The sequence below is a fragment of the Onychostruthus taczanowskii genome, unplaced genomic scaffold (genome assembly GCF_017590055.1).
Source record: "Onychostruthus taczanowskii isolate IOZ18803 unplaced genomic scaffold, ASM1759005v1 scaffold69, whole genome shotgun sequence".
NCBI lineage: Eukaryota > Metazoa > Chordata > Aves > Passeriformes > Passeridae > Onychostruthus > Onychostruthus taczanowskii.
This window is the reverse complement of record NW_024504676.1, coordinates 2,357,195-2,370,564: the sequence shown is the minus strand read 5'-3', so window position 1 is coordinate 2,370,564 and position 13,370 is coordinate 2,357,195. Positions and strand designations below refer to the sequence as shown.

General features: G+C 40.1%; 1 protein-coding gene across 1 annotated transcript in view; it reads right to left on the bottom strand.

Annotated features, from left to right (window-relative positions):
- The window catches only part of SLC1A2 (solute carrier family 1 member 2), a 79,526-nt gene that overhangs the window by 22,299 nt on the left and 43,857 nt on the right, over window positions 1–13,370 (bottom strand). The window contains exons 2-4 of the mRNA XM_041421124.1: window positions 5,286–5,425; window positions 3,980–4,132; window positions 3,101–3,351 (exon numbers count right to left, since the gene is read on the bottom strand). Coding sequence (XP_041277058.1) covers window positions 3,101–3,351; window positions 3,980–4,132; window positions 5,286–5,425 — 544 coding nt within the window. The remainder of the gene's footprint in view (window positions 1–3,100; window positions 3,352–3,979; window positions 4,133–5,285; window positions 5,426–13,370) is intronic.

The following is a 13,370-nucleotide window of genomic DNA, read 5'->3' as shown; positions in this document are numbered from 1 at the left end:
TAACATTTGTTTAGCACCAAAAACCAAGTGCCTCTAAGATCAGTCATGGCAGCAGCTCTGCAGTAAGGCTTGTTATTCAGAATAGTCTGTCCATCTCAAGTCATCCCAGTTTAATGGTTAACTTGAATCAAAAATTCAGGAGATTTCCACCATTTACAGCTTTTGAACTCTTGACTGCAAGAGCTCAAAATGGAATATACACAGTCCCCTGAGCTCTCTAATTAAAAGATGGTGGGTGATAGATAACAGAAAAATTACCAATGCTGCCAGATATAAATCTGAACACCTAAAAAAAAAAAAAAAAGGAGTCATCAGATTCATTCAGGGATGTAAAAAAAAAAAAAAAAAAAAAGGAGTCATCACCTTCTGAATGCATTTGGACCCTCTCCTGGCACACGAAAGTCAGGGTAAAAGAAAATCTGGGAAGGAGTTGTAGGAGGAGAAGTGAGCTTGAGGTTACAGCTAGGAAAAAAGGGAGGAGGAGTGGAAAAAGAGATATCTGTGATTTGCTGCTTTTAGAAGGGATGTTTTTCTCCCACACCTTGACCCTTTTTCCGCCTCTTCATGGTCCTGGGACAGGCAAAATGGTTTGGAAGCTATGACTGGCTTGCCATGTTTTCCCACCTGCTCCCTACTCCCCTTGCTCGTAGAAACACTTAGCAAGATAACATAAACTGTGCATTAGCTTTTCAAAAAACATTTGCACCTCTTTCTTGTTGACATGGACATCGTAGTACTAGGGATGATGATCCAGATTTGATACATATGGTTTAAACCTTATGGTTTTAAAATACCTTACATTTCTCCTTCTGAAACTTGCTGCCTAAATCTGGAGAGGGGAATATAGACAGAAAACCTACATAGCTTTGCATGAGGAACTCTTCAGTTGTCCTGAAACCACCTAACATTCTTGCAGGTCTTTTTTTCAGAGTTAAATTTTATCTGAGGGATTTTGTCAACAGAGTACTTTTTTATGTGAGGTATTCAGAATGTAAGAACCGAGTAATAGAACTTAAAATATTAGACTCTTCACACTCATAAATTCCCCTAGAGTCACTAGTTAAAGGTCCTCAGCAGTCCTTTGCACAAGGCCACAGTCTCTAAAAATGCTGAATCTGACATCAAGCTTAGATTCTGACCACATCTGAGACTAAAAAAAACATTTAAATGTCATAGTCATATTCACAGATGGTCCCATGGTTTTTCTGCTGGAATAGCAATTTTCATTATAAATTTAAACTTTCTTGTGGACCATACGAAAATTCAGGAGAGATTGAAATTTCTTGATAGCCACAGTCCAGTTTGCAAATGAACAGTTCCAAAGCTGCACATGAACCTTCATTGGCTTTTACCTGGTTGCAATGGAAGGCAAAAAAACCTCCCCCCACGCTGTTCACCACCATTGCTGTGCACACTTCAGAACCACTCTTTGCAGTATTTCTGCAATATATTTATTCCACCTGAGGTTACCTGGAAAATCTGAGTGTCTATGGAGATAAACTGTATGAATGTAGGAAAGAAAATATACGCTGACACCATTAAAGCTGGTTATTTTCCTCTTAAAGTGAGAGAAAAGTAAAGCCTAACACCTTACAGAGGAGTTAAGGGCTAACAGAAGCAAAAATTTCATCTAGTCACACTTTACAAATGAAATGTGGCATTGTGACAGAGGTTTTCACTAGAAATTAGTCTGGAATCTCCTAAAATCAAACACTGAAAAGTCAAAAAGCTCTTTTTTTTCCTTCTAAATTTAAAAATAATTGGTGAAATTAGTGATCCATAACTAGTGAAATAACCTGAACATTGGTATTACACACACTGAAAAAATAATACTGACATTTAAAAAACCTGACATGGGTAGCTTAATTCTTCTTTTTTCTGCTCCTTTTGCCCCTTTGTCAAGATATTTGACCGCTTTTAACTGACAAGAAACTGAATTTTCCTCTCTTCCACAGTTCAAACGAGGGAGAGCAAGCAAAAACCATAAGCTTCCTGCTTTCCTGCACTCAATTTTACAAAAGTACATTTCACATTACATGTGATGTTTAGCCACCAACAGTTTGACCACATGACTGACATTCCCATGATGATTTGGAAATATTGAGAATGTTCTCTCTCTAAATCCCCAAGGATTATATGTTTTTATGTGGAAGTCCATGTAAGAAGTGAAGCAATCCAAACCCTTTTGGCAGTTTAGGGCACACTCCATTCTTCCACTCTCCCATGGCCCCTTCTCCCTTCCCCCCCTTCTCGTTACTTTTTTCTTTGGCTCTAACCACAGCACCAGCTATCACGCCATTTCACACAGGAACACTTAAGAACAGGTTTGGCAACAAATCTTGTTACATCAAAAAAACCTAAAACCAACCCAACCGCCAAAAAACCCTGTCTGCATTACTTTCAAACAATTCAGTTGGAGGTAAAAGCAGCTTATGTACAAGAAATATGCTTAAGCATATTTTACCTCTTAAAGTCAAGGTGTTTTGATTAAGCACTGGTGAAAAGCTTTCAGACAAAATTAACTCCCTACAGGGCAAGCAACACATTGTACAAACATCCTTCCTTCCCAGCATGCTCCAAAGCTGGTGAGATGGAGCCACCTGTAGGTGCATCAGCCCTTTGGATCTACTATCCCCACCTCATCGGGACTCTAACACAGCAACAGAGGTTATGAGAGGTTGGGTTTTGGGGGACATTTTTGGCAACGAGCTGGAATGATGTTCATCCATATATTCCAAACAGAGCATTGCAGAACCATCATCTCTGTAATTAACAGCCAAGTTAAAATTCAACCTGGGTGAAAGACCAAGCCAGCATTCATGACCATAGATACTGTATGAAAAGCATGGAGAAAATTAAAGATTACTTAACAACAAAATTAAAATAAACTTCATTAAAAACACCCCTATGAATTTAAATAATAACTACAACATAAACCAAGGCACCTATAAATAATGTTGTTTCATTTACCTGCTCAAGATTTTAGACCTGTATTCCTCTTTACATCATCATTTCTTTGATTAACCTAAACAACGACATTAACTCTACAGACAACACTGACAAGATGTAAAGAATATTACCAAGGAGTAGAAAGACTTACCTGCTGAAAGCATGCTTGAACCAGATTTTCAGGGAACAAATTTCGGATCAAATCCAAGAAGGCATCCAGACTAGATACTTCATCATTCTTCTTCCCTTGCCCAAGCTGTTTCTTGAGTTTTGGATTCCCTGGATGGATGGCTAAAACCAGAATCACACCCAGCACAGCAGCAATAATAGTGGTGGACATGTAGTAGACCATGGCTCTTGTCCCCAGGCGGCCACTTGCTTTAGCATCTAATCCAGACAGTCCTGCAGGTGTTTAAGATACAAGCAAATATACTGACACTCAGTATCCAATCAAATAATTATAAAATAAAATCCTTTGTAATTTTCAACATTTAATGACTACTTATGGATGCCTACTTTCATCCCTGTGATATTCTCACCATGAGACAGATTAATGATGCTTCTCCCTCTAGTTCTTATGTGTGCTATGTCTACTGCTAATAATTTGAAGAGAAGCATTTAAAACTCCACCTAATTGCAGAGGAAACATGGAAAAATAGAGAAGACCTCTACCGTCTTTTGCCCTTGACTTTTACAAACTGGTCACGGTCTGGCTGACATCACACCTTCAAGAAGGCTAGGCTCACTAGTGTCAGGCCATTTTATTTGCAAGGTCCAATCCAGAAATTAGATAAAAAAAGCATATAAAGAAATTTCCGATAGTAGCATGTGTGCATATGCTTGGAAATAAATTCACTGGAGCATATACATACTAAAGCCAACCAAGTTATCCAGAAATTTACTCTGAAATACTCACTGCAACTACAAAATGCTGACAGGATCACACCATTATTCTTCCTACATCACAAAAAGCAAACCAGGTGATGCCTGTAGAAAGCATCTTAAAGTACTTATGCCTAATGGATCTTACCTGTGATTAAACTGGAGATAATTAAAGGGAGGATCAGCATTTTTAGCATCCGCATAAGTATATCTCCTGGGAAGGCTATTAACATGATGATGTCAGGGTCAATAGGTGTTGCTAGACGAAGAAGACCCCCACACACTGCACCCAGGATGACACCTGGAGGAAGAACAAACAAAGGAGCAGGTGGGTATTGGAAGCAACTGCCTGATGTGGAGTAATGCACATATCTTTGAAGAAAACTTGATTCTTACGGCTCATGTCTTATTCCTTTTTTTGATGCTCTACATCTTTCTCCTTGTGCTGATGTTCTCAAAACACAAACAAACCCCTCATCATTTATGTGGATAAAGTGATGAAACTTAAACCTTCTGCTCAGGATTGAGGCTGTTAAAGCATAGATTAGGGGGAAAAACTGCTATGTCTACTGTCATAACATGATCTTTGTGAACAGGTATTTTGTGTTTACATCCATTATGCCTTTTTTTCCTGATCCTAAGCCCAAGTGTAATAAAACCAGATAGCAAGACTTGTGTTGTGATTTGCAGCAACTATGACTATGAAGTATCTCTTTGATACAATGAAAAATATATATGTATTTAAAACTTTTCTTAGACAGCATTGGGTACACCTTTGAAAGGTGATTCAAGGCAAATGCTTCAGCAGCATGGGGTATTTCAGGCTGAAAATACAGGGATGAAATTTGCAGCTCAAGACCAGTTGCAGCTGTTTTTTCAAACAATAACAAGAGAATGTCTACAAATATACTGCATATAGCTATTGGGCTTTCAGTGAAAAAGAAACAGGCAAAGAGCCAGTGAACCACAATAAAATGTCAAACTGTTCCATATATGGAAGCTGCTAAAGCCAGAGGCAATATTCAGGATGAGATCATGGAGTGCTGGCTTACAGCTACAGAAAGGGAAGACAAACCTTAAAACCAGTGATGTGTAAACTGGGAGATAAAAAGAAAATTTTGAAGAGTTTTTGTCTTTTGTTTTTCTTTCTCCAAATCACTGATAGAAAAAAAGTTTAGCGCATTCAGTTCTACTGGATGACACTGACCTGACTGGCCCTGAGGCTTAAATCATACTCCTTTTCAAACCAGACACCTCAGTGGTGTGGATTTATTTGCTCTGTGTTGTGTCAGGAATACCCTGCTCACCTGAACTACACAAGCAGTGCCCATAGGCATCCTATTTACTCTCTGGCTGTTCAGCTGGAACACCTGAAGGCCACAGACAGGGGCTGTGGTGCCACAGGAACAAATGCAGGTACACACAGAGTGTCCAGAGCAGCAGATGTAGCTTACCAAACACAGTAAGAGTCAGGAGCAGATTCCTGTGGAGGGACTGGCAGAACTGCACACATATGTTCCTGGATCTGTGCTCCACTGGATTTAAATGACTTTCATGCATCCGGACTTCTACTTGCTTAGGCATATTGTTGGCACTGGAATAAAAAGTGAAAATCAAGTAGAAGTTATAGCATAAGATGCCAAAAGGGAAAGTCTGGATTACTTCCATCATATATAACTGGGGAATCTGACGCATATTCCATCACCTCCCACATTTCATAAACACTGCATATTTACTGCTCTGAAGAAGTCTCTGAAATGGCAGTGGTGTGTCCTTCTAAAGGTGTACCTTCACAGTATTTTTTGTAGTTATTTCTCAAATGGTTGAGATACAATGATAATTTATTCACTGGACATATCATCCTAAATTTTTCAAGAACTAAACTATTGTTATGGAGCTAGAAATTTCAGTTTCCCCAAAGACCATAGCTGTTTACTTAAGTAGAAGAGACAGCTGAAGAACAAAGTTTTTACTAGCAGGAAAATGTAGATTTTAATACCTTATTTAATTCCAACTGAGGATAATAGTTTAAAAATCAGGATTAATTTGCAAAAGAAAGCATTCAATAACATTTTGCTTAGTCTTTTCAAAATATCTAATTTGCTTAGTCTTTTCAAAATATCTAAAATTTCAACATTAACATTTTATTTTAATATAATCAGAATGCTAAGGTCAAGAGAATACTTTTAACTTGGTTATAATGAGACTTGAACAATTGCCACTGAAAATTAATTAGAGAGCTATGCATTTCCCAAGAAAACCTTTGGCTTCATTGAATTGGCAGTGCTTAGAGGAAAAAGTTTTTTAACTAGCTCTGGTTTATATTTGAGGAAGTGTATAGTGGGTTGATGCTGGCTGGATGCCAGGCACCCACCAAAGCTGCTCACGCACTCCCCTCTGCAGCCGGACAGGGGAGAGAAAATTTAATGAAGGGTTCGTGGGTTGAAATACAGACTGGGAGAAATCGTTCATCAAATACCATCATGGGAAAAATAGGCTCAGCTTGGGGATATGATTTAAGTTTACTACTAGCAAAGAGCAGAATAATGAGAAGTAAAGTCCTTAAGAACACCTTCCTGCCACCCTTCCCTCCTGCCCCAGCAGTGCAAGGAGACAGGGCAAGGGGGCTGTGGTCAGTTCATCATCCAAGGCTTCTCCCACTGCTCAGGGAGAGGAGTCCTTCCCCTGCTTCACCACACCGTCCCTCCCACAGGAGACAGTTCTCTGTGAACTTCTACAGTGGCTCCATCCCACAGGCAGCACTCCTGCCAAAACTGCTGCACTGTGAGTCCCTCCCACGGGCACAGAGTCCTTCCAAAACTGCTGTACCATGAATCCCTCCCATGGGCAACTGTGTCCCTCCAAGTGTTGCAGCATGGGTCCCTCTCACACAGGCTGCAGGCCTTCAAGGACAGGCTGCCTCAGCATGGGAACAGGGCCCCTCTCTCCATGCTTCCCCTTGGGTTCACAGCCTCCTCTCAAGCATCCACCTGTTCTGGCGTGGGGCTCCTCCATGGGCTGCAGGTGAATCTCTGCACCCCAGTGGGTCCCCATGGGCTGCAGGGCCTCACTATGGTCATCAACACTGGCTGCCGGCTCCAGTGGCTGGAACACCTCCTCCTGCTCCTTCTCCACTGACCTTGCAGTCAGCAGAGTTGTTCTTCTCACATGTTCTCACCCCATTCTCCTCTGGCCACAGTGATATCTGTGCAATAACTTGTTTTTTTGTTTTTTTTTCTTTTTTCTTTAATTTGTTATCACAGAGGCATTACCACCATTCTTGATTGCCCCAGCCTTGGCCAGCAGCACATCCGTCTTTGGAGCTGCCAGGGATTGGCTCTGGGGGACATGGTGGAAACTTCCAGAAGCTTCTCACAGAAGCCACCCCTTCTCCTCCCCTGCTACCAAAAGCAGGCCATGCAAGCCCAAGAGAAAGTGATACACTCATGAGTGCAGGACTTAAAAAGTCATGTCTCTAATTTTCTCAATAGCTGAGAAATTGTTAGCAATAGATTCCCTTTTTATATACAAAATATTAAAATGTATCGGAAAAAAAATTAAAGTACTACTATGAATCAAACATTTCCTCTAAATGGTAAGGCTATGTAAATATGAGAATAGAACAAAATTTTTATTATGAAGAAAATTATACTTTTTGAGATCTGTTCTTATGCCAGATTAGGATAAGATCTTAGAAAATCTTCCTCTACAACAGTAGACTGAAGTTTATAGACGTCAAACAGGTCTGAAAATATGTATGACGTTTCAGTGTTCTCAGTACTGAGCCATTCCCAATGAATCAAAACTTTTTTTTAATATTGTACTACTTGGTGTCTTTGTAAAGTTTTTCAGCAGAAAGTTATTAGACTTGTAATAAGAATCCAGTCATTTTGATGGAAAGATTTCTGCAATTTTCCCTTTCAAATTGAAATTGCATTTTTTCCCAATACACTTGGTTAAAAAAATAGCACCTCTTGAAAATGCATTAGAGAATACTCCTTCTTTTTTTTTTTTTTATTTTTTTTAATGGGAAAACCCCTCCAAGTGTTGTAATCTTTATTTTGCAATTTTAAAAATATTTCACAGCAGTGGTCACAACAAAATGTACTTCTGACAGTGAAATAACAAATACCAGTGCACATTCTGACAGCTCAAGTGTCAGATGCAAGTATCAGAGATACACAAGGATTAGCCAGGGGATAATGTGCACAACTTGAGGAATTACAAGAAAGATGAGACAGTGTCTGCACTTCTCATGCACATGGGCCCCAAAGCCATGAAATCACAGGTGGAAATGTTCCAAAACCCCAAGGAACTTGGGATCTAAACTTTGCAACTGAGGATTACAACTAGTTTCACTTGCACTCCAAACATGTATATATAACTTGTTCTGACCTATTATTCACTACAGGTTAATTATGTACTCCTCAGAAACTGAAATATGGACAGCTGAAAGTAATTCAGAAGAAAACCGTGGAGTCCTGCTCACTAGTAAATGACTGGGTGGAAGTGAAATGGATCAGTAAACAGAAGTACTTGATGATTTTACTTTGGGCTAATCTTAGTTTGGTTTCCTGGAACCTTTTCCACTTTTCAAAGTTTACACTCTCCATCTACTTCAAGATTGTAGATGAACCTTCAGCATGGAGTGAAATTCTGATAAGTATGGGCTTTTTAAAGAAAAAAACACAGTAGGAAAATATGCTAACTTTGCACCCATGTTACAAAAAGTGATGACAGATTAATATCAGAACATGAAAAATGGTACCATAAAGGAGTTAGCACTGCTTTTCAAAAATGATATATTTATCACTGGACCAGAGAGGAAGCATTGTTCTGGGCTTTTGACTATGTTGTGGGAGGAGAGGAAGAGAAAAAATAGTGAAATATAAACCTTTTATGAAGGATAAGAGAAGCTTCTTGTGTAGCACATGACAAAATCATAATTTTGCAACAGAAATTTTCTATCCAATTACTAGAAGAGGAAAATCTGTTTATCTCAGAGTCACAGAAATTAATTTTCATCTTATGGACTGAGACATCTTCCTTGTGCTGGTTTTGTGCTTCTATTTGCCTCTTGTAAATGATATTTGGCTCCAGAAGAATGCAGAATTTTTGCATCTGAAACCTGCAGTCACATGATGAGATAACTGCAAGAAGTGCCTGTTGAAGTCAATGGAAGATGCACAGATGTAAACCAGGGCAGAGTATGGGCCCTTACGGACCAGATCCCTCTGGATCTGTTCTACTCCTCTACCCTCTCCCACTGACACTGCACGCTCTCATGCACAGCTTTCTTCATACCCTGAAGGCCACAGAGCCATGCTAAAGCATTCAGGGAAGGGACTTAAACATGTATAAGGCTTTCTTCTGCTTCACATTTTCATGCTAATGAAAAAAAAAATGGATGCATGACGGAGTGGAGCTTGACTACACTCCAGCTCATGGGCAGTACTGTACTCAAGCACAAAGCCAGAAGTGCACCAACAACCAGAGGCTCTCCTACACATCTGAACATCCTTAATTTCATCTCAATGTTAATGGTGCCTCCGTACATAGGTGAGCATCACAAAACAGTGAAGAATGCATTTTAGCAGCTGTGATCTCTCAAACATGCAAATGATTACCTTAGTTAAATAAATCATTGTTCCATTGTGCTGAGCGCTTGTGGTTGGTTGTTCAAACAAAGGGCCCATCCTGAATGCTTATCTGAAACCCATCCGACCAAAACATCTTTTAGTCTAACTCCACTGAGGCCAGAACATAAAGACATAAATTAATTCTGCTCATTATTTTCTTATGTCATTATGACAAGCAGCCAAACAGCTAAGCTCCAATACAGCTCCACAGAGAGCTCATAAGTACAGCAACCTTCAAAGATGATAATATTTACTGCTAACTACAAATGCTTAATAACATTGACAGGATTTATGAAAAATGAACCAAATATTGGAAAATAAGTAGGCAAGCAGTCACATGAAACAGCAGATCATACCCAACAGCACATACCAAGAGCTAGACATATGTTGCAGCTTTTGAATAATTTAGCAGGATGTTCTGCTTAGCTGCCACCTACCCATCTCCCTTTTGAGGCTTTCCCTAGAAAAGAGAGAAACTCCTTTGAGACGAGGAGATTTGATTTTTGTTCACTTTAGTAGAGTACAGAACTGTCCCAAAATTAACAGTCTGTATTTTCACTGATTTCAAATATGCTTTACCCTGACAAGGTGATACATAAGTGCATTAATAACTTAGTATCAGAATTAACTTCAATTTTATTCCCTTTTAACCAAAGAAACAACCTCTTCCCTGAATAAACCAGATGTTAACTATTGTCCCTCATCGTCACAATGCACACAAAGTATAAGAAAAAGAATCTGTCCATAAACATTTGAATTTACATTATCTAAATATTTACAGCTAGTTTTGCACGTACAATACACAGTGCCATATGAGATAATCTATTTATCTGCACTTTTTAGGCTGTAGTCTGTTTGTCTTGCTGGTTGCTACACATAATATGCCAAAATGCAGGAAAATCATTTATTAAAGCACTAAGGTTCCAAATATTTTTTCATCCTATTTCCTCCTAAAGCATTTTACTTAGGTTTTGTCTCAGTTCCCTCTGGGCTAGTCTGCTCTCTGTATCTCTTCAATTTCTTTCTTTCTTGTATTCACACTGAAGCTTCTAGAACTAAAAGGGGGGGGGGCATTTTGCTTTTCCTTAGCTACCAAATGTAACTCCTTCCCTCACAAAAGTTAAGGGTTAATGATTTACACAGTGCTTGAGTGACAATGCCCTTTTATTTTCAGCCAGTTATGGGGAAAGAACTCTCTGTCTCCCAAATACTCCCCCATCTTGGCATAAACCTGGACTGCAGACTAAAGGGGAAAAAAATAATCTTTCATTTAAATGAAAAATGTAGGCAAAGGCCATAACAAAGCTAGTGAAAACAGATGCTGGGATCAAGGTAAATTAACAGAGACCACGTTCTGTTCAAGGTATTTCAGCTCTGTCAATTAATCAAGCAGGTATTCTCAGTATAAAAGTCTGCTTTGTTTTGTGGCAATTACTTCAAATGAGGTAGCAAGAGCTACCTCAATTCTTGAGAAAACAACCTTGGACAGACAGGTTTAAAATCAGGGTTTAAGAACTCCTCTTGAGCTACATGTTTATTGTCAGACCAAGCACTGGTCTTTTCTAAAGCAATGAGTAAACAGCAGCAACAAAAGCCCAATTGTTCCTAGAAGGACTGTTCTTCCTAAGAAAAGAAGAAAAAAAGAGGAGGCACAGAAAGTTGAACTAGGTTTTTGGACCTCAGATTAAAAAGTGAATGGACTTCAAATCTTGTCTTGCCAATTTCATAGTACTTAGACAAGTGGTTCAAACATAGTTTGAGCTGAAAAGCCATGGCAAAAATGGTCTGATGAAGTCTGGAGGATAGCAACCTTGGTGATTCCTCACAGACAGAGCTCCTCCTAGCAATCAGTGAGATTGTGTAGGAGTAAATGAGAGCTCAATATGCCCTGAAGAATATTTGCTAGCAGCTAATCTCTCCCCCTTTCCCTGGAGAGACAGTATAACATTAATTATTAAGGATAACACGCTGTGTTTGAGACCTGCAGAGGGAGTATGGATCTGCTCCACCCCATAATCAGTTTACTCCTGACTCATATATAGGAAAGGGCCTGCTCTGGTTGCTACATAAAAAACAAGTGACCAGGAAAACATATGGAACATCACCAGAACAAAAGGGATTTCACTAGCTGGATGGAAGGAGTCCAAACTGTTTGCCACAACTCTTTTCAAATTAGGGCTCAATCATGAGCTCACCAAGAAACTTCTAGTTTGAGTTCAAATAATGTTTTCAGCTGCTTAATTATATCACAGCAGCTGCTGAGCTGCTTTAGGGAGACAGTTTCAGACTATACCATTCTGCTGTGCCATGCCATGTGCTATAGTTTGGGGGTTCCATTTCTTATATTAGATATATTTTTCAAATCACACGGGAACTGGTAAAGCTCAGTATGTAGAGCCAAAATATGACAGGCCATGCAGGTGGAACAGCTGGAATATTTTTATTGTGGAAAATACACATTAGCTTTGGCATTACTCCTGCTAGGTAATGTTCAGTTGTTAAATGTTGCATTATATATCAGCAAAATAATCTGGTCATGTCTCAGCTTCTACACAAAAAATAAAAAAGTGCAAAACCAAGCACACAAAAACAAGAGTAACATAAGCTTCAGTCTGCAAAAGAGTCTGTAGTAACAAGGGTTTTAAACGGTTTGCTGCTGCTAAGCCCTTCTATTGAATTTTAACTGCATTGTGTAGGCTTTTTTCTTCTTATTTGTGAGACATTAATGAATTCTGAGTGGAGATTTACTATGGAGCCTAATTTGGCCTAGGGACTAGTATTACAAGCAACACCCTCAAGTATGACTTGCCTTTTTGTAGCAGGAAGGAAAAAGACTTTTTCTCCCTGGAACAATTTACAGCCATGTTGTTTCCTCTGAGTTAGCATTTACGGCACATTCTGTGAGTTTAATATAATCATGGGAGTGAGTATAATCACAAGCATATCTGAACAACCAGGGGATCACTCCCAGCCAGCATGGTCTTATGAAAGTCAGGTCCTGCTTGACCAACCTGATCTCCTTTATGGCAAGGTGACCAACTTAGTGGATGAAATAAAGGCTGTGGATGTAATCTACATACACTTAAGTAAAATCTTTGACACCATTTCCTACAGCATTATTCTGGAGAAGCTGGCTGCTCATGGCTTGAATGGGTGCATTGTTTGCTGGGTTAAAAACCAGCTGGATGGCTGGCCCAGAGATGGCTGGAGTTAAATCCAGCTGAGGGCCAATCATCAGTGGTGTTCCCCAAGGCTCAGTGTTGGGGCCAGTCCTGTTAAATATCTTTATCAATGACCTGGATGAGTGTTGCCTCAGTCAGTTCACAAATGACAAGGCTGGGTGGGAGTGTTGATCTGCTGGAAGGCAGGAAGGCTCTGCAGAGGGATCTGGACAGGCTGGATCCATGGGCCAAACCAATTGCATGAGGTTCAACATGAAGAGTGCTGGGTCCTCTCCTTGGATCACAACCTCAGACAGTACAACAGGCAGCAGGGAAAGTGGCTGGAAAACTGCCCAGCAGAATAGGACAAGGGATTGCTGGAGAACAGCAGCTGAACATGAGCCAGGGTAAGGCCAAGTGTGTGCCCACGTGGCCAAGAAGGCCAATGGAATCCTGGCCTGGCTCAGCAAGTGTGGCCAAAGGATGGGGCTGTGACTGTCCCGTGTACTCAGTACTGATTAGGCAACACCTTGAATCTGGTTTTCAGTTTCAGGCCTCTCACTACAACAAAGACATTGAGGTGCTGGAACATGTCCAGGGAAGTGAAATGGAGCTGGTGAAGGGTCTGGAGCACAAGTCTTGTGAGGAGTGGCTGAGGGAGCTGGGGTTGTTTTGCCTGCAGAAAAGGAGGCTCAGGGGTGACCTTATCACTCCCCAGAACTGCCTGAAAGGAGGCTGT